This window comes from Camelus ferus, chromosome 7, assembly GCF_009834535.1.
Source record: "Camelus ferus isolate YT-003-E chromosome 7, BCGSAC_Cfer_1.0, whole genome shotgun sequence".
Lineage (NCBI taxonomy): Eukaryota > Metazoa > Chordata > Mammalia > Artiodactyla > Camelidae > Camelus > Camelus ferus.
Window position 1 is genome coordinate 18,051,520 of NC_045702.1, and position 21,600 is coordinate 18,073,119.

Here is a 21,600-nt window from a genome sequence, read left to right on the forward strand (position 1 = left end):
TGGATCTCATTGACACCCAGGCTCCTTGCCTCCACCTTGGCTGAAAGGGAGACAGAATTTCTAGCCTCTTCCTTGGGGAAGCAGAATTCTCAAGGTGGGAAGTTCTTTAAGTATTAGATGAGTTTTTTAAAGGTGCTTAGCAGTCAGAGGGTGTGACAATTATCCAATAGAGATGTCTTCCCTCTTTAAGATAATATAATTTCCATATTAGTGGTGTTTCTCTTATTTAGAATAATTGGTGGGGAGGCTTATGTGAATTAGTGAAAAGCTGAGTTATACCAAGAGAATTTGGGGAAGTAAAAATGGAGAAACGAACGACGTGATGGACTGAGTGTTATTCATTCTTTCACTTACTTATTCAACAAAGAGCTGTATATTTTAGGATCCCCGTGGATGTTGGGCAGAGTGCGAAGCGCAGGAGATGCAGCAGTGGAGGAGGTGGGTAAGGCCCCTGAGCTCTTCAGGTTACATGGACAGACAGGCAAGGGTAATGGAGTGTGACCAGCAAAGTAATCGGATATGAACAGGAACACAGAGAAGGCACAAGTATTGGGAAAAAGCCCCACCTTCCCCGTATAGTAACAAACGGAGCTTTCCCCATGTCGCAAGGAAAATAAGGGCTCTTTAATGGTCTTTTGGGAAATGCCCTCCTCTCCTCCAATTGCCATCAACTTTACAGGGCAATAAATCGATCCAGGCAGAAGCTGGCTACGTCGGCCCCGTCACCTTTGCTCAGAGCTCCTCAAGAACCACTGAAGGACAGACACTGCAAATAAAAAGATACGGCTATGAGGTGAGTATGTTTCCCCAGGCACCTTCTCCACTTAGTGACCTGGACAACCTGTACTTTTTTCTCTGAACCTGATTTTCCTTCCCTTTCCACAGTGAGGAGTGGGGATGAAATAGTGCACGGAGGCACAGGCTGACTGGAGAGGAGAGATGTGAGTGTGTGTGTGTAGGGGAGATGGAAAGGGAATTGTGTGAGATGTTCCTCTTACTGAGAGAAACAAAGGAAAGGATAAACAGATGGAATCTCTCTGGTAGCTAGCTGAAGGTGAGATGGATTAGGAGAAAGGTGGACATGTCTGGGCAGAGAGGGAGATTGTTATCCATAAAATCATTAAGGTTTTTGAATAATAAATAGGATTTCAATTATTCTAAAGTTCTGTTTGATACAGAAAAGTGGCTTTGATCAGGGAGGGTTTCTAAGCAGGGGAGAATTTCTGCCTTCAGGAATCCCCACTCCTACCCTCTGCCTGGACGGCCATAGTTCCAATGGCAGGAAGGTGCCTGGGGTGTCCCCAGAGGTCCTGAACCTCCTGAGCTCCAGGTGCTGAACCTGCTTCCCCAAGAGGATTAAGGAGCTATGGAAGAGGTGCTTACCTTTGGTTTGTAGAGGCTGGAAAGAAAAAGTCTCCCCAGGGAGAGAAACAATGACTAATTGATGGGCAGTGTGATTGCTTTGGTAGTGAATTACAGGCTGAATGTGTGAGACACTAATCGGGTACTATGAGCCCGTGGGGTGGATCCCTCAGATTTCTTTCCCTGCCTCCGCCTTTGGAGATTTAAGCTTTCAATCTTTAAGCTCTTCAGTCTAGGAGATATTGTAGAGAGAGTGAGAGAAACTCAAATACTCATTTAAGAACCAGGGCCTCTCAGTTCTTGCCTCAGTTCCATGACTAGCCACAGTTAAAAAAACTTCCTTAACATTTATCTATAAAATGGCAATTATGATGCCCGCCCTGATCAGTCTTGATATAGGGATTTTATGGAAACATCACAATATGATATGTGTCTTATGGGGATTAGAGTAAACCTTTGAATAATTTAGGCCAGTGGAGAGACACCTGAGAGATTTAGGCAACTAGGAAAGAACAGTTAATCAGCTTCAATCCCAAACCCATATCCTGAATGCTGTGTTAGCAGACTGGCTTGTAGATCTTTGCTCCTCACCCTGATTTCACAGTTAAGGTGCTTCTTTTCTTGGCTTATTAAACATTAACTAAAGGCAGCCTCAATTGAAAAGTGAAACTATACGCATAAGAAAGTTCTGGTAGAAATGGTCATGGCATTGGGCTGGGGTTGGGAAGAGCAGGGGTGTAGGGAAATGGAAACTTAAAAGAGAGGCAAAGTGAGAAAGAGAGAGAGAGAGGGGATTCTGTATAGCTGGAGCATGGCAGAGAGAAGAGGTTGGGCAGCTGGGCATGGGAGGTGCCATGAAGACCTTTGATTACAAAGCTAAAGAGTTCATATTTTATCTAGAGAACCACTGAATACTTGCATATAAGAGAACAAAACCATCTTGCTGGTGCTATAGAAAGATCAGTCCAGCTGCAGGGTGTTCAGTGGATTTCAGAAGCATTGAGTGGAAGCAGGGAGCCAAATGGGGATGCTGTGGTCACAGTTCAGGCCGGAAGTGATGGAGAGTAAGGAACACATTTGAAAGCTACTGGTAAAGTAGTCTGAAACTGAACTTGTAGCTGGCTGTGAGAACGAACAGAAAAAGAGGAGTCCAAAAAGACACTCAGGTTTTTGTAGAAACTGTGATTCTGTTCCTCAAGGTATTCGTTATGTAAGAAGGAACCAGTTTGACAGAATTGGTAGAAGTTGGGCCTGGGGTATGGGGAGAGATGATTTCATGCTTAAATCTCATGTTGAATTTGGTTAACTGTGGGAAATCCAAGTGGGACTTCTAGTAAGCAGCTGAATCCAAACCTCTGAGAAAGGAATGCAGGTTGGATTGCCCTCAGATACTATATGAAGGTGGAGATGGCCGAAGGAGAGTGAGGAGTGGACCTATGGTGAAATACAGGGGAAATCAACAGTTAATGAAAAAGGAGACTGCAAAGAGGACCGAAGAGAAACCAGAAAAGTCGATGGAAAATTAAGATTAAATGAAAATTAAGATTGAATATCAGATGATCCAAAGGTGGAGAATTTTAAAAGAGGAGGGAGTGGTTGATAGTGCTAGGTGATTAATAAGACGGTGCTCACGGTGCTCAGCGCTAAACCACCAGCAACCTTGGCAGGAGCAGTTTCAGTGGAATACAGGAAATAGAAGCCATGCCAGTAAGATGGGAGGGAGGTAATGCAGATGGTGTGAAGTTATCTTTTTGGGAAGTTACCAAGAGAAGAAAAAGGAAGTGTGGTCTAGAGAAGAACACAGAGTCACTGACAGAGTTTAGGGTGACTTGGGATATGTTATGATGAGAAGGAGCGCATTCAGAGGGAGAGGTTGCTCAGGCAAGAGAGAAGGGTCATCGGTGGAGTAAGATATTTGAAATAATTCAAAGGCTGTGAGATCTAGAGAATAGATATGAGGACTATACTTAAAGAGGATGGAAAACTTCCATTGAGAAGAGAGGGGGAAAGATTAGAAGCTACCTAGATATGGATAATTTTTATAGAAAAGCTTGAGTTGAGAAATAGGGATATAAAATAGTTTCCCAAAAATAGTCATTTTGTCTGTGATGCTGGAGATAATACCGGGTGAGAGTAAAAGTGTAGGTGACAGAGCTTGGGGCTTGTAAAGAAGGATCAGCGTTTGAAATTTCTGCTGTGAAAAATGAGAGGACCTGGCAAGACTGTCAGCTTGCAGGCCCAGGATATTTGGGAGATGGTGAACCCAGTGTCATTTACATTGGGCTGAATGCACATACCCAGAAAGCAGGCATTTGGATGGATGGTTCATTACTGTAAGCAGATAAGGGAGCAAGGAAAATGAAAGCCATAATAGATATTGAGATTTAGGTCAGTTAGGGCTGAAAGCCAGGAGGGGATAAGAGATTAAAAGGAAATTAAAGAGAACAGAAGCTTTAATGGGATCAAAGAATAAGGAAGCAATGCAATGAGAAGATAAAAAGACACGAGCTTCTGACCAATACACAGGAAGCAGAGGTTAAGAGTTCCAAAGTGGAGCAACTCTGGAGGATGACAAGATTCCAGGGTATAGCCAATGAGGGGGTGGTGGGACTGGAGTGGTGATGAGAGTCACTGAAGTGCAGGGCTGTCGTGGAATTGTGGGGCATACACATAGCTCTAGATTTACTATCGTTAGAGCAGAAGAATGAGAATACGTCCAGAATCTGACCTCATTTTGTAGATGAAGACACACACATCCAAAGAGTTAAAGTACCCATCATTGGTATGGAAACTGGGACAAGAATTAAAGTTCTTTGATCTCCAGTTCAGTTCACACCCTCCAGAATACCAAATATTGTACACCTTGGGTCCATGCTTGGTCTTTAGAGCTACTGTGAGCCAGCAGATTTCTATGGATCTGTGTGCTGTGAACATATGTGCAAACATTATGTCGGAGATGAGGATTAGGTTCATTTTCTTACCAGATTCTTAAAAGGATTAGTGACCTCTAAAGAGCTGAACACCTCAGCATTACGGCGTGGGAACTGGAATAAAAAGTCTTAGATTCAGGTTTTGCTACTTTTCCCCTCCCTGAGTGGACCTTCCTCTCTACTGCCCAGGGAGGGTGTGAAGATCCAAGGAGTGTCTAGAAGGACTTTGGGAGCCATCTCAAGTCCTCATCTCTCTTTTTCCTGGGCTCTGTTCCATTCCTCCTCCTCTCCGTCCAATTCTTTATGTCTGATGTATTTTTTTCCCTTAGATAATATTCAATCCCTCTGCAGACAAAAAAAAAAAAAAAAAAAAAAAAAAAGCAGGAGTCCTAGAAGTGTTGGAGGCATGGACTAGAGTTAACGGGAGACACTTGGACGAATGGAAACAAACATCCTCCGGATTACACAAAGAGGAATGTGGATAATCAAGTCATCTTGCAAAGGAGTTCACGTTCTAATCATGATGCCTGTCTATTCTTTTAGATGGATGGGGTTTTGTAGTTTACTTTAATCCTGTTCTTTGTGTCCATCTAGATGGCGAGGAAGCTTAGTGTGTTGGAAGTCCTTCTGATCATCTTCATCCTAATTGTAGTGGCCGTGGATGTCCTGTTGCTGCTTCTCGTGGTGAATCCTTCAGGTAAGGGAGATGCTTGTGGCTGCTGGTTTGGAAGGATGAGTAACAGAAATCCCTTCTGGATGCTAAAAAGATCATTTTATTTTTTCATTCTTCAGTGTGCCACCACAATGCATTATTCAGAATCTACCTCCATGGTAAATTTAAAAAAATCTCCAAATGATAAGTGTTCTTTTTCTGCAACTAATCCTTGAATGCTAGCGATATTCAAGGTCTCCCAAGTCTAATTTGATGCAATTTTAGCAAGATGCAAAATTAGGCTCATCAGAAGCCTGTCCTTCAACCCAGGGTCATAAAATAATCTTCAAGAAGAGAAAAAGAGTTGAGGTTAACTGTCCAGTCCCATTACATGACAGAAAAGGAAACCAGGTTTTAGGGAAGTTTAGGGCTGCTTAACTTGGACCATGTATGTCGATTACAATTAGCCTCCAGCCTACATTCTGATTAAATAGCTAGGATTTCTTCATAGATGCCTTTGAAATTGCTCTCTCACAGAAACATCATAGAATGCCTTCTCCTTCATGCACACATTATACTCTAAATAATAAAATACCGTGTGCAATACAAAAACCTATTCTTAAAATGAATTTGAGGAGTATTCAGCTTGATAAAGCTGACTTTGTAAGTGTGGATTTAGCATGCAGTGAAAAGAAACTGCTGGTAGCAGACCCCTCGTCAATCTCTTTCCACCGTTCTTCATGGTAAACATCAAAGCACTTTCTAGGAACAGTTACGACTTTGTAAGGTGATTTAAAAACCATTGGCATAAGTGATTTTTAGCCTTTCACTGTTTTTTCCCTATAAAATATGTGTGTGTGTGCGTGTGTGTGTGTGTGCGTGTTGTAGTGGGGAACGAGTCTCATGAGATTATTATCCTGGTGTATATAAATAGTTTCTTTTATTTAAAAGTAGATGAAACTAGATCTTTACACCTGTATTCATCCTAAACCATACCCTAATTCATGCAGAGAGGCTCCACTTTTAAATGTCTTGCATACTGGACTTGCCTCGAGATGTTTTTTGAGGATATGTTTCCATGAGTTGAAAAGGAATTTTTTTAATTTAACTGTTTATTGTGATGGGACACTTAACATTAGATCTCCCGTCTTAATAGATTTTCAAGTGTACAATATAGTATTGTCATCTGTAGGCATAATGCTGTATGTCACGTCTATAGAATTTATCAGAATTATGTAACTGAAATTTTGTAAGTTATTAACAATACCCCATTTCCTCCTTCCCCCAACCCCTGGCAGCCATCATTCTATTCTTTCTTTCTGTGAGTTTGACTGTTTTAGATATCTCATGTAAGTGGAATCATGCAATATTTTTCCTTCTGTGACTGGCTTGTTTCACTTAGTATTATGTCCTCAAGGTTTATCCATGTTGTTATAAATGACCAGATTTCTTTCCTTTTTAAGGCTGAATAATATTCCATCATATGTATATATCACATTTTCTTTATCCATCCATCCTTCAGCAGACACTCTTTTTTCACATCTTGGCTACTGTGAATAGCACTACAATGAACATGGGAATGCTAGTATCTCTTTGGGATCTTAATTTCAATTCTTTTGGATAAATAACTAGAAGGGGGAATTACTGGATCATGTAAGTTCTATTTTTAATTTTTTGGAGAACCTCCATCCTGTTTTCCATAGTGGCTGGACCAATTTGCCATTTCTCCACATCCTCACCAGCACTTGTTATCTTTTTATTTTCTTTATAATAGCCATCGTAACAGATGTGAGGTGATATCTCATTGTGGTTTTGATTTGAATTTCCCTGGTGATGAGTGACATTGAACATCTCTCTATGTAATTATTGGCCATTTGTATTTCTTCTTTGGAAAAAATGTCTGATCAAGTCTTTAGTCCAATCAGGTTATTTGTGGGTTTTATTTGTTTTGTTTTTGCTATTGAATTGTAGGAATTCCTTACATATATTTTAGAAATTAGCACCTTTTCAGATATGTGGTTTGCGAATATGTTTTCCTATTCCTTAAGTTGCCCTCTGATTCTGTTGACTGTTTCCTTTGATGTGCAGAAGCTTTTTAGTCTGATGTGGTCTCACTTGTCTACTTTTGCTTTTGTTGCGTGTGCTTTTGGTGTCATATCCATAAAATCATCACCAAGGCCAAGCTCATGAAGCATTTCCCCTGTGCGTTTTCCTCTAGGAGTTTTGCAGTTTTAGGAGTCTCTTATGTTTAGTCTTTAATCCAATTTTAAAACACATTTTTATTTAAATATATGTATATAACAAGTGTAGAGCTATAAAGCTAATAGAGATGTTTTAAGTCTTGTTTGAGTAGAAACAAAGGTATAGAAGGGCACCAATTATGCTCACAGCAACTGTTGCCTTAAGCTTCAGATAGGATTCTGGGTTTTAGGTGGCTTGTGGAGCCCACTGAATCAGATGCTACTTCTGATGCTGTTGTGTTGGGGAGAGGGGTCACAAACGTGATAAAGTCTAAAGCAAAAATAGCCAATGTTGAGTGAAGGTCTTTATCTCAGATGAAGACAGTAGTTTCTTCCCAGTTTACATCACAGATGGTTGAAAGTGAGTGGAGAAAAAAAGCAAAAAACAAACAAACAAAATATATGTGGGACAGCTGGATATCCACATGTGAAAGACATCATATATGAAAATGAACTCAAAATAGATCAAAGGTCAAGATGTAAGAGCCAAAACTATAAAACTCTAAGAAAAAAGTAGGTATAAATATTTGTGGCTTTAGATTAGGTCTTCAAAATCAAATTGGACTTCAAAATTAAAAAAAAAATTGTGCTTCAAAGGACACTATCATGGAAATGAAAAGACAACCCACAGAATGGGAGAACATATTTGTAAATGACATGTCTGATAATGGTCTACCATCCAAAATACATAAAGAAATCTTACAATTCAAAATTAGAAGAAAAATAATCAACTTTCTAAAATGAGCAAAGGATTTAACAGGCATTTATTCATGGAGCGTCTACAAATGGCCAGTAAGTCATGAAAAAATAGTCAACACCATCAGTTATTTGGGAAATTCAAGTCAAAATGAAATACCCTTCATGCCCACTAAGATGTCTATATTGAAAAAAAAGAGACAGATCATAACAAATGTTGAGGATGTGAAGGAATTGGAACCATCATACATTGCTGGTTGGAATGTAAAGTACTGCAGCCGCTTGGGAAAAGAACTTGACATTTCCTCAAAAAGTTAAAGTTAACCATATTACTTAGCAATTCCACTTCTAGGCATAGTCAAGAGAATTTAAAACATACATTCACATAAAAACTTGTATGTGAATGTTCATAGCAGAATTTTGTATAATAGTCAATAAGTTAAAATAACCCAAATGTACACTAACTGATGAATAGATTTTGATAAGTATTGTATTCATATAATGGAATATGATTCAGCCATGAAAAGGAATAAAATATTGTTAAACACAGCAGCGTGGATGAACCTTGAAAATGTTATCTCCAGTGAAAGAAGCCATATGTGGAAGGCCACATATTTTATGATTTGTTTACACGAAATGTTCAGAATAGGCAAATCCTGTAGAGACAGAAAGCAGATGGATATTTACCAGGGACTGGGGAAGGGAGGATGGGAAGTGAGCACTAATGAGTGATTTCTTTTTGGGGTGATGAGAATGTGCTGGAATTAGATAGCAGTGATTGGTTGCACAACTTTGTAAAATACTAAAAGCCATTGAATTGTACGCTTTAAAAGAGTGAATTTTATAGAATGTGAATTATAGCTCAAAAAACCCAACTAAACAAAAAGGAAACGTGTTTAACACTGGGAGAAGTGGTAAACATTCCATGCAGATGTAGATACGCTGCTAGTGGTCAGGGACTGGAGAACTGGCTGAACGTCTGTAACTGCGTCTTTCCCAGAACTGATGACACTACAGATTTTCAACTTTGCCCTTTAATTTCTATGCAGATACTTCATTTATTCCGGAGTGCCCAGAAATCCCCGAATCAGAAAGGATAGACTGTGCTCCTGGCCAGGAGGTGACAGAGGTCAGAGAAAAAGGGCTCCCTGCTGTTGGCCTGCTGGGTTTTATTGAAAAGAGATGAGTATGTGAAGTGGGAAGAGGGTGGTGATGGAGTGGATGATGGGCCTCCGATTTGTTTGGAATTATTTCTTCTTTGCCTGATTGCAATAAACAGCAACACTAAAGAAGTTAGGGAAGCAGAGTAGGGTAAAATGTCTTAAGTCCGGAGTGGAGGGAGAGTTCCCAGTATTGTGAAATGTGTCACGAGTGTGATCTCAAGGACAGCCGTGGAAAGGCTACGTATCTGAGGCCTATGGATGCACGTATGGATGCATGTGGACCTGAGAACAGAGGCCCACAAGCCCATATGGATGGCTGGCTGAGTCACCGGTAGAACTCAAGTGACTTGGTAGACAAGAGCCTTCTGAAATCATGTTATTGACAAGAGATCTCATGAACATGTGATAAAAAACATAGATTTTTCTACCTGAGTAGTTTCCACAAGGATATCACCTGTTTGAACCCTGCTTAGTTGTGACTTAATGACCTTATCATAAAGGTGTGTATATTTAGATTTTCTTTATTTACCCCATAGTCTATATTCTATATCTCATAATATCCTATTGAGATATTAATTAGAACTGCTTTAAATTTTAGGTTAAATTTAGGTAATATTGACATAATAATTTTGCATCTCCCATTTTAAAAGCAGAAAGTTTCTCCATTTCAACTCTATATATGCGTTTCTCTTAATACAGATTTTATTACATATGCATTATAAAATTTTTTCCCTAGATATTTCGTATACATTGTTTCTGTTGTAAATACAATTCATTGTATTTTCTAACTGGTTCTTCTTTTATTACAATGCTTCTTTTGTTACTAATGAATATATTCATGTTATATTATATTTATATATTTATATGATAGTATGCTATATCATAGTACATTATGCTAATTATATAATTGGTCAACTTAAATTTCCTGTTGTTTCTAAAATGGTTTTTTTTCGTGCCTCTCTTTATTGCTATTAAGTATACAGTTTTATCCTAAGCAAATGATGATATATAAGAATGAAATTCCAGTTCATTGGATATGCACATGTTTATCTTGGGTGATATCGCAAAATAGCTTTTCAAAGTATTGGTACCAATTTGCATTTATACTTTAGCATTATATGAGTTCATTTGCTCTACATCTAACCTACTCTTGGTGTTTTTTCCTTTTTAAATATAACCATTCTGTGGTTTTAATTTGTGCACTCCTCATGACTAATAAAGTTAAACACTTTTTCATATGCTGATTGGCTAGATGGATAATCATATTTGTGAACTGTCTTTTCAATTTCTTTTTTGGCCAGTTTTTTATAGTGAGCTATTCGTATTGTTCTTGTTTTATAATATTTGTCCTGGATGCATCTCTTTTGTACATATATCAATTTTAAAAGTCTCTTTACGCCATGGTTTGACTTTTAACTCTCTTAATGGTAACTTTTGAGGAAAAAGAGTTTTTAATTTTTAACCCACTTTATCAATTTTATGTAGCTGGTGCATTTTTAATTCTATTTAAAAATTCTTGCCTACTCCACAGTTAGACAAATATATTCCTATATTTCTTCTCTAAAAGCATTGTTGTTTTATCTTCCAAACTTAGATCTTTAATCAATCTAGAATTGACTTTTGTGGATGGTATCAGGTAGGAGTCCAGAACACTTCTGTCCTTGAATTTCTAATAGACCCATCACCACTTACTGAAATTACCATCTTTGCCCCTCTGCATTGTAGTGACATCTTTACTATAAATCATGTGTCTTTATATGTGTTCTATATCTGTTTCTAGAATCTCTGTTTTGTTCCATTGTTAGTTTGTTCTTTTGCCAATACCACGCTGCCTTCATTACTATAGCTCTGTTGTAAGTCTTAATATGTAGTTGTGTAAGTCCTCCAAATTATTCTTCACTTTTCTTCAGGATTTCTTAGTCTATCTTTGACCTTTCAAATTTCTGAATAAATTATAAAATCAGCCTGTCAGTTTCCTCACAAAATGTACCAGAAATTTGATTCCAATCATATAAAATTCAAAGATTAATTTTGGGAGAATTTCTATCTTTATAAGAGTGAATTTTTTAATCCATCAACATGATATATCCCTCCATTTATTAAGATTTTTATTTTTGAAAATTTCAGTGTAGAGGACTTGAAAATTATTTCCAAATATTTTCTATTTGTTGTTTGATTTCATTTAAATATTATTTTCAAATTTTAATTTTCCATTTAGCTCTTGTTGGCATATAGATTTAAAATTGATGTTTTTGAATACTTACTGATCTTACAACAGAAATCATATTAAGCTTACTTATTAATGCTTCAAATTTGTTCAGAGACTCTTGGACTTTCTCTGTACAATAATGTTACCTGCAAATAATGACCACTGAAATTTTTCTGTAATTTCCATTTAATTTTTTCCTTGTCTCATTACACTAAGGATATTTTTTCTTTCTGATTTTTCAATGTAGTTTGAGATACTTTATCTAAAAAGCAATATGCAACTATAGTAGGTTTTAGAGAATAGAACATTCTGGAGACTGATGTTAACTAAACATAAGAAATAACTTTGCAACAAAGTATTAATTATAAAAGAGGAATTTGAGTTGATTTGATTTTGGAAGATGTTGGGTACATGTCATCTACAGAATCAAAGCACCTATCAGAGACTACTGAAAAAGTCCTTGCATCCAGTGGAAGTTAGATTAGATAACTTCCAAGTCAATTTTCAATTCTCAAATTCTATTAATCAATGATTTCTGAGTGGAAAATGACAAAAAACCTATATGGAAGGCAAACGGAGAATACTCTTTAGAAAAGTTTGGTGTTCAGGAAAGAATAGAGCTAGAGACTTGTTATGAGTTGGCTGCTATAATCCAGGCATGTGTTTATGAGGGTCTGTGTTGTTGTGGTGGCCATGGAAACAGAGAGGAAGGAGATACACATCTCTTGGTGTCTGGGGTATAGGTAGTGGCTTAAAGCCGAGATAGGAATGTTAAGGCAGACTGCATGCGGAAGTGTTGTGTTTACCTGGCTTTACTGGATTTCTTGTCTTCCTTATTTTTATAGCGGTCGATAGACTTTGGAACAATTTATGGCAGTGCAACTGACCTTTTGACCTTTACAGATCTCAATTTCAGAGGTAGCAGAGGTTCTTACTAAATGTCTGCCTGAGACTTTGGAAAATCTGCTACCCAGAAGTTATCCAGAATTCCCAAACTCTTTCTCCACTCATCCCCTCCAACCTTTTGTGTTATTTAAGAGGATGAGGCAGGAATATCAGTTATATATATGGAGACTTAGTACATTTAAGAAGATTGTATGGTTATAATGCGATTGCTTTGTTTATAATAGGTGTGAAGCATTGATTTGTTATATTCGTATTGTGGTTTTTCAGAGTAATGACATTAGATGTTAGCATCTAGAATACTTGTCAGTAAACTTTTTCCAAATAAGTAGAGTTGTGACATGTTCTTTTGACTTTTTAATCACAAAATCTATACTGGATATATTCCTTTAATATGAAAAATTCAGGCATTATAGTTATCTACAGAATAAAATAGCAAAGTCTTTATTCATAAAGCTTTCTCTCTACCTCCAAATCCTCTACCCAGAATCAGGTGAATAACTTGGTATGTATCCTTCTCTTGATCGTTCTATACTTTTGCATTATGTTTATATATATTTATGTATTTTGTACATATATTTATATATTTTGGGCTTGTTTTAGCACAAATTTGATTATACTATATATATAATTTTGTAACTTGGTTTTTAAATTTAAGGCATTATTATATTTTAAAAATATTTTGCTTGAGATGATCATATGACTTTTTTGAACTACATTAAAAGAGTTCTTAATTTTGAACCACTGTAACATTTGCTTGATAATCCTTACTTGGCTATTATGCATTAATTCTTTTAATATACTAGTGAGTTCAAGTTGCTAACATTTTGTTAAAATTTTACACATCTATGTTTTTTAAGTGAAATTGGCTTATATATTTTTATTTGATTGTTTACGTGGACTTTCCTTGTCTAGTTTGTTGCCAGAATTATTCTAGCTTAATAAAAGGAACCAGGAAACTTTCTATCTTTTTCTACTTGTTCTGAAAATATATATGTTATATGAGAATATTCTATTCCCCAAATCATCTGGGCAAAGTATCATTTTTTTTTTTTTCAGGGAAAGGTCTTTGACTACTTTTTATAATTTTCATGGTTAATGGTCATTTTAGGTTTTCTGTCTCTTCTTATCTAATTTTGATCACCTAATATCGTACTATTTGAAGATTCACATTACAGTTTCACATTCACTGGCAAATATTTGGATAAATAGTTTTCTCATAATTCTTATTTCTGTTAAAAAATCTTAGGAATCTGTTGTCATTCTCCATTTTTGTTTCTAGTCTTGTTTTTAAGGGCTGTAAGTTTGCTGAAGGCAAGAACTGTGTCTTATTTATCTGTATTATTAGTTCCTTGTTTGGTGGGTAATAAATGATATTGGATGGCTGGATAAGATGTATGAATAAAAGAAGAATGAATAAATAAGTGTAATTATGACCTGTCGTAAATTCTTCTTGGAATAAAATTGGTTATAAATAAATAGATAAACGTTCCTTCCTCCATTTCATGTACTGGTAATTCTGGGCCATTGTTACAGGATGTCTGCAGATGGCAATATAAGTGCTGCTGGAAGCCGGTGCCAGACACTGCTGTCCCCAGGTGCTTCTTCCCCAGGAACTGGGGCTATGAACTCAGCAGTTGGGTTAAAAATACCAGCCCAGGTGAGCACTGCCCTAATGTTGCCCCAGGGAATAACTTTTTATGGCTCAGATAAGATAACTGCAAATTAAGGGCTAAAAGCTTCCCTGTCTCTCTCTTTCTCCTGCCCTGACCCCTAGTGCTAACTGCCCAGTTGAGTAGGTTGCCGTCCCCATCTCTGTTTGGATATGATGTAATCAACACCCTCTTCACGGCTGAATATCAGACATCCAATCGTTTTCATTTTAAGGTGAGTTTGGTAGTCACCATCAAAGACATCTCTGAAGAAAGCAGGGCCTCTACTCTGGGTTCCACATAGAGCTGTGGAGGCAGGAGGTGTCTGTTGCTCTCTGCACGAACATCCCAATGGGATGGGCAGACATTTTTATTTGATGGGGGCCATGTGATGGGGTGATTTCTTTTTCAAATCAGGAAACACAGGGTCAAGAATTAGAAGCTATTCTTATTGGACGTTATTTGAGAGTGAAAATCTTTTGTAAAAGCCTTATCAGGAAGTGTCCCTTCTGGTTTCCGACAGATCACTGATTTCAATAACGTACGCTATGAAGTCCCCCATGAAAACGTTCAGCAGTTTGATGGGACTGCTAATACCTCCAACCTGAACTACCGCATGGAAGTCATTAATAAGCCCTTCAGCATCAAAATAATGAGGACGAGCAACAAAAGAGTCTTGTGAGCTTTTCAACACTCTTTGTATATCTTTGAATATACTCCCCAGTGTCACTCATTCTGACTTAACTGCGTGCGAGCGGGCAGAGATAATGTTGGGAAAATGTTTGAAGCTCAAAAACTGTCAATGCTTTTACTGTAAATTATTAGCACCGTGACCCTGTCACGACTGCAGAGCAATGAATACTAATGCGTAGTGTGCTCATTTGCTAAGTTATACACATACGCTTGTGATTCACGTATATTATGAAATAGATAATTTTATTATTTTGGATTACCATTTACACTGGAACTCAACTTCACTGTTTATCATTCCAAATTATTACTTCCCGAGAAACTTACCTAACAACAGCTTGAACTTAAATCGTAAATTGTACTGGAAAAACTAGAAGAATTGTCAGTGAAATCTGTATTCACATCCTGCCATGTGTGCATCACCAGTCAACTGTGTGACACTAGGCAAATGACCTCGCCTCATTAGTCGCGGTTTCCTTGTACATAGAAAGGGAATCAAGGTACCCACTGTTGCTATGTGTGCTGAGATAATATTTATAAGCATCTAGAGCCGTGCCTGGCAGGAAGTGGATGTACAGCAGGTGGAAGGTTGAATTTACTCCCCTCCCCCAATTATCCCACTTGAGTTGCTAGTCTCACATCTTCAGTGCTATGCTCCTCTTGAATCAAAGAATCAGAGACACACTAGAAGGACCTCCAAAGGACACATAAAAGTGGATGACACCACCTGCAATCACTGTTCTTGAAGTGCACAGGGAAAGGAGGAGACGGCTGGCTGGCAGAGCGCGCTGTTGGGTGACTCTCGCTCTTACTCCGTGGCCCCGATTCCAGGTTGGACACGGGCATCGGGCCCCTCCAGTTCGCCCAGCAGTACCTGCAGCTGTCTTTCCGACTGCCCAGCGCCAACGTGTATGGGTTGGGAGAGCACGTGCACCAGGAGTACCGCCGCAGCGTGGCCTGGAAGACCTGGCCCATCTTCACCCGCGATGCCACCCCCACCGAGGTGAGGCCCCCTTCCTCCTGCTTGTTGCTCACAGTAATGAATGCCTTCTCTCCTTTCCAGAAAGTAACCTACAGAGTAATCTTATCAAGTAAAGTAACCGACAGAGTTACATCTGTATCTTATTTTGCCCAATTTAGATTTGTATGTGTTGGAGAATATTTGTTCTTAAGGTTTATAAACTCACAATCAGTGGTATATCAATTTGTACAAGCATCTCACTTTTAAAGGAACATATAATTTAATGACTATTATAGTCTGATATATATTAAAAAATCCTTCTGTGAAATACCTGTCTGTCTTTAATAACTGAGTGGTGTCTAGGGGTAAGTGTCAGCAGGGACCAGTCTGAGGAGAACTTTATAGACTAAAAAAATGCCTGTTTTGGCAGCTTTAACATTGTTCTAGACTCCTGCTGGTCACAGTGGGTTCCAGAGACAGCAGCGTTGGCATCATCTGCGAGGTTGTCAGAAATGCAAGACCTTAGGCCGTAGCCCAGACCCACTGAATCAGAATCTGCATTTTAACAAGACCCACAAGTGCATCACATACATAGTAAAGTGTGAGAAGAGCTGGTTTAGAGCAGTGTCTCCTGACTTATCTGTAGTAAAGGAATCCTCCTTCCCTCCCTCCGTCTCTCCTTTCCTTTCTTTCTTCCTTCTGCTCTCCCTCCCTCCCTTTCCCCACCTCTCTCTCTCTCTCTCTCTCTCTCTCATAATCCAGCATGGGCAGTACTTTTATAAAAATACAATTCAAATATATTACTGGGAAAATGAAATAAAAATACCCAAAGACATAAAATACAAGCCTCAATTTTGAATTGAACAAATAGAAAATTACTCTTTTAAGTTGCTATAAAAGAGTTTCTAAACTCTTTCTCTTGATGTCTGTACCCACCTTGTTGCCGCCTCACAGCAAAGGGTTGGGGGAGGTAGCTGCCCGTGGATGGCATGTTGAGTAGCATTGCTTTGCAGAGCATGTCTTGAAGCCTCCATTGTGCAGATGATTCTCGGATCTGGGCAAGAGCTGCAGTTGATGTATGTTGCGAAGGAGGGATGCGACTGAAGTTTTGCAGTTCATATTCCACAGGAGATGGACAAATCAGGTAGCACATTAACTGGCCCGCCTACCAAGTCTGATGCAGCGGAGGAAGCACACTTACCGAACTCAACAAAGAAAAAGCAATGGCCAGCATGTTCACTAAGATGCTTGGTCAAGGACAGAGACGAACATGGAGTGCTAAGCCTCCTACTAGTGGGTTTCTCCAGACAAAATCCTTGACTTACAGAGTCACTGATTAGGTTATAAGTCTTTTTCTTTTCTTTTTTTCTTTTCTTCCTTCCTTCTTTCCTTCCTTCCCTTTCTCTCTCCTTCCCTTTCTTTTTCTTTTTTTTTCTTTTCTTTCCCCACCCCTCCACTTCTCCTTTCTTTATATTATTTTTTAAATTACAGTCTGTTATCTATCTGAGTGTTGATGCTAGGAGTCTTTCTGGCTGTAATTTTAAAGCCAGCCTAATTTTGCAGAGGTTGCTGGCCTTCTATATTTCACACGTCATGCTGATCTCTATACCAGCCCTAAACCAGGGGCTAAATTTGCAGCATCACACAGGGAGCTTTCGTATATTATAATCTCAATATCTTCTATTCTTACAGCACTTACATTTATACACATTAACTCTTTTTATATCAGTGCTCCTCACAGCCCCATGACAGAGTCAATATCCTTTTTTAAATTTTAAACTTTTTTACTACCTACATATTATATCTTAATTATAGAAAATTAGAAAATATAGCTAGGCATAGAGAAGAAATTCAAAATTGCTCAAATTATATCTTCTGCTAACATTTTGTTACATGTCATTGCAAACATTTTCCAATTAAAAAAAAAAGCTCGATGGAGATATAATTTATACACCATAACATTCACCTGCATAATTTAATGGTTTTTAGCACATTGACTGAGTTGTGCAACCTACATCATAATCCAGTTTCAGAACATTTTCATCAGCCCAGTAGGACCCCTGATACCCTTTCAGACTAAATCCCATCCCCACCCCAGTGCCTACTCTAGCCCCAGACGATCACTAATATATTTTCTGTCTTTATAGATTTGACTCTTTTTTGACATTTAACATAAATGGAATCATGTAATATATGTTTTTTGATGTATATTTCTTTCACTTAGCGTAACATTTATGAGGTTCGTACATGTCAAAGCAGGTGTCAGTATTTCATTTCTTCTTATTGCTAAGAGTGTCCCATTGTGTGGATATGCCACATTTATCCATTGCCAGTTGATGTTACTGTTTCAAAACCTTTTTGGCACGATGCTAAACTACATCAAGTGCTAACAGAGTCCATGTTGTGCGTAGCCTTTGATTTTATTTTAAGGATAATGAAAACTATTTTCAACATATACTACTATTATTTCTTTTCATTTTTGTTTTCAGGGCATGATTAATCTGTATGGAGCTCATACCTTCTTCTTGTGCCTTGAAGACACCAGCGGCTCCTCTTTCGGGGTTTTTCTGATGAACAGTAATGCCATGGGTAGGAAGCATCTTTTGATCTTGGCAGGAGTATGTCTTGGGGTACAACTTTTATAGAAATGACCTTCTCGATGAGATCAGTGTTTAGCAGAAGGTATATCGGACCTACAGTGCTTCTATAGAAACTGGAAACCCGAAGTAGGTTAACCTGTTTACAAAACCAGTTCATGCTGAAATCTGTTTCCATTGAAAACCACTTCAGGGTTCTCACTGGATGCAAGGTTTCCCATGCTGTTTTGTATGTAATAGGCCCCATTGATAGACACGTCCCAAAGATACCTATAGGTTTCAACATGTAAACCATGTGTCTGTCTGAAGGCAACAAGGCTGTGTTTTGTAGGCTGTTTCTCATGGCTCACCCCTTCCCCACTCTAGAATCTTCCTCCTCCATCTTCTAGACTAATGCTGCTTTAGTAAGAGTTTATTTTCATTTTTTAATTGTAGTTAAACTCATCTAATAAGGTCTTTAAACTTTTCCTTTCAGTTAAATCACTCATAGATCCCAGACATTTGTATTTTTATATAGCCAGATTAAAATAGAAATGTCCTTTTTTTCTCTTAAAAAAAAAAAATCAGTTCTTCATGAGTGTTTTACCCATTTGATGTTTTGATAAACTTCAGCAACCATCTGAGAAAAGGAACATATGTGATTTTTCATCTCTTTCAATGAGACTGAGCCTGTTTTGGGTAGCTCAGGTATTCATGTTCCAGAGAGGAGTCTATTTCCAAGCAGGCATTCTAACAGCTCTTAGCTTAACCCTTTCAGAGGTCACCCTTCAGCCGGCTCCTGCGATCACTTACCGCACCATTGGGGGCATTCTTGACTTCTACGTGTTCCTGGGAAATACTCCAGAACAAGTGGTTCAGGAATACCTGGAGGTATGGGCTTTGCATTTAGATAATCAATACACTCATTATAAATTAACAAGAGAAAATTAAATTGTGTACGTAGACTCTGGACTCCAAATGCTGGGATTGAGTCTTTCATGCACTGTGTGCTTATTCTGATGTGCATTGGTTGAGTGCCTTCCACGTGCTGAAGGGGCACTGTGCAAGGCTTGAGAAATGCAAAAATAAGTTAGATGCCATCCTGTTTTCAAGGAACTCATAGTTCATTTATGTGTGAACAATCATTCTAAAGATCTAAGGCCAAAACTCAGCAAAGTTTATTCATTCAATTCAACAACAACAACAAAAAATTAGTGAAAAGGAACTATGTAAAAGGAACTGTGCTAACTGTTTTTGATTCAAACTGTAGGACAGGAAGGGACTTTGACAGCATTTAGCCTAAACTTCCCACTTTACAGATAAAAAAATTTAGGTGCAGAAAAATGAAGCGATTTGCTCAAGATGATACACAAGGCATATGGAATAGGATTTCGGCTGCAAGTGAATTTATTGTCACATAGGAGAAATATGACAAAACCTGAAATAATTGTAATAAGAAACACCTTATATTAATACCACTAATGAGATGCAAATGCATTATGTATGGCTTCAGAGGCATGAGAGAAAGCACCGGGTTGAGGGAGTTCTCATAGGGGAGGACCAAACAGCAGCTCTTAGGGAACGTGTAAGACGGGGTTCTGTCTGGGCTCTTCTCAGGATGTTGGCTTGAGCAATTTGTAGACTTGGATTTTAAGCATAGTCTAGTACTTTTTCACCGTCTCACTCTTGATCCCATCAGCCCTTAGTCTTTTTGCTTAGCACATAGCACTGTCTGAAATTATACTAGACATTTATGTGAGAGCAGGAACCATGTTTGATTTATGCTATTAGATCCCAAATGCCTGCATCAGCCCTTACCACACTGTAAACATGTACCGAATATTTATTGCATGAGTGAATGTTACTTCTTTCCCCCCAAGCTGATACTGTTATTCAAGCACTTTCTGCAAATCTTGTCATTTTCTGATGTTGCAGTGGTTGGGAATGTATTTAGGTAGTTAGTAATGAAAGATGTGAGTTATAGAATTCTGCAAATTACCCTAGGAGATGATCCTTGGCTCTGACATTTTTAGATCAGGAGACTTTATAGAAAATGAAATAGAAACAATGTTTTCTGTGTCAGACATGGTGCTACAAACACTGCTTATTCTAAATGTGTACACATTTCTTTATTTATCTTTTCAAAGCTTGTTGGACGACCATTCTTGCCTCCCTACTGGAGTCTTGGGTTCCAGCTTAGTCGCAGGAATTATGGTGGCATCGACGGATTGAAAAAAGTTGTAGACCGAAATCGTGCAGCTGAGATTCCATATGTAAGTTGGAATTTCTCTTTTCATGTATAAGGCATCATTTCTTATCTTTTATTTTTTTGCATCTAACTCAATTTATTAGGAAAAATACAGATTGTTGAACGGTGGATAGATAGACAGACAGACACACCTACCATCAGAAATCTGCGTGCTAAATGACCTCTTTCATCCTGGAAATGTTTATGGGCATATGGATATCGTTTTGAGTTTTAGCTCTACCCTTCCTGGCTCTGTGCAACGTTGGACTAGTTAATTAACATCTCTGAGTCTTAGTTTCCTCCTTTATAAATGAAAACATAAGACTTACTTTGGTGGGCTAGTAGTGAAGAGTGCCTTATACTGTGCATGAAAAGCAGGTAGCGCATAGGATGAACTCCATCAAAGTTATCTGTTAATTTGTAAGAGGAAGCAACACGCAACACCTGGGATGATATGGTTACAAAGAGCTGCTGAATCTAACAGTGACTTGACATTAAGTGACTTTCTCATAGGGACCTTGTACTCCTTCCAGATCTAGCCGACTCTCATTTTGAAAGCTCTATGATTGCAAAGGATTTATGATGCTCAGTGCCCACTAATAAACTGATAATTATTGTGTGTAACATTTGATCAGTTTCTTCAGGAGATTCATAATCTGGCTGATGAAGTTGTCACAACAACTTACTTGGGGCTAGATCTTTGGAACTGTGCTGCATGTGCACATTTGGTTGGCATCTGAATGAAGATTGTATGGGTGGAAATGACTTTGCCTTGATCTCAGGGCTTTTCAGAATAGCAGTGAGGGCAGGCAGGGAGATGAAATGTTCCTGCAAGAAAATGTACTCACTGTGTTGTCTTGGTGTGAAGGAGAATTTGATCCTGTATTTTATTTTACTTCACCCATATCTGCTATCTGTAAATGCGCACTTCCAAGAAAGATTAGACGAAATTTGTCACATCTTTATTATTTTACAAAGCCCTTTCACATTCGTGGGTGAGCCCCATTTATTGGTATTTTGTTAAGTGAGGAAATGGAGATGCTGCATGGTTAAGAATTTTTCTAAGGTCACTACAGTAGCTAAATTGCAGGACCAGGATTCAAAAGCAGTTCTTTTTAACTATATGTGGTACAGATTTCAGTCTGTCCCCATGCTTCTGACAGGAAGGGTTTTCAAAGGTGTTAAATGAGCTTTTCTTCCATGGGTCCGCAATTTCCCACCATGTGGCTGTGGAGGACACCTGGGCCTAAATGACTACCCAGTATTCGAACAGACGATGCTGCCTTGGTAACAGATCGCAAGCCACATGACTACGTGA

The 21,600-nt window shown here is 38.3% G+C and overlaps 1 protein-coding gene across 1 annotated transcript in view; it reads left to right on the forward strand.

Annotated features, from left to right (window-relative positions):
- The window catches only part of LOC102514818 (probable maltase-glucoamylase 2), an 84,672-nt gene continuing 63,072 nt past the window's right edge, over positions 1–21,600 (forward strand). The window contains 12 exon segments of the mRNA XM_032483525.1: positions 1–94; positions 383–438; positions 680–793; positions 4,887–4,989; positions 8,930–9,009; positions 13,692–13,815; positions 13,933–14,042; positions 14,331–14,485; positions 15,329–15,500; positions 17,948–18,047; positions 18,813–18,925; positions 20,182–20,307. Coding sequence (XP_032339416.1) covers positions 394–438; positions 680–793; positions 4,887–4,989; positions 8,930–9,009; positions 13,692–13,815; positions 13,933–14,042; positions 14,331–14,485; positions 15,329–15,500; positions 17,948–18,047; positions 18,813–18,925; positions 20,182–20,307 — 1,242 coding nt within the window. The 5' untranslated portion in view covers positions 1–94; positions 383–393.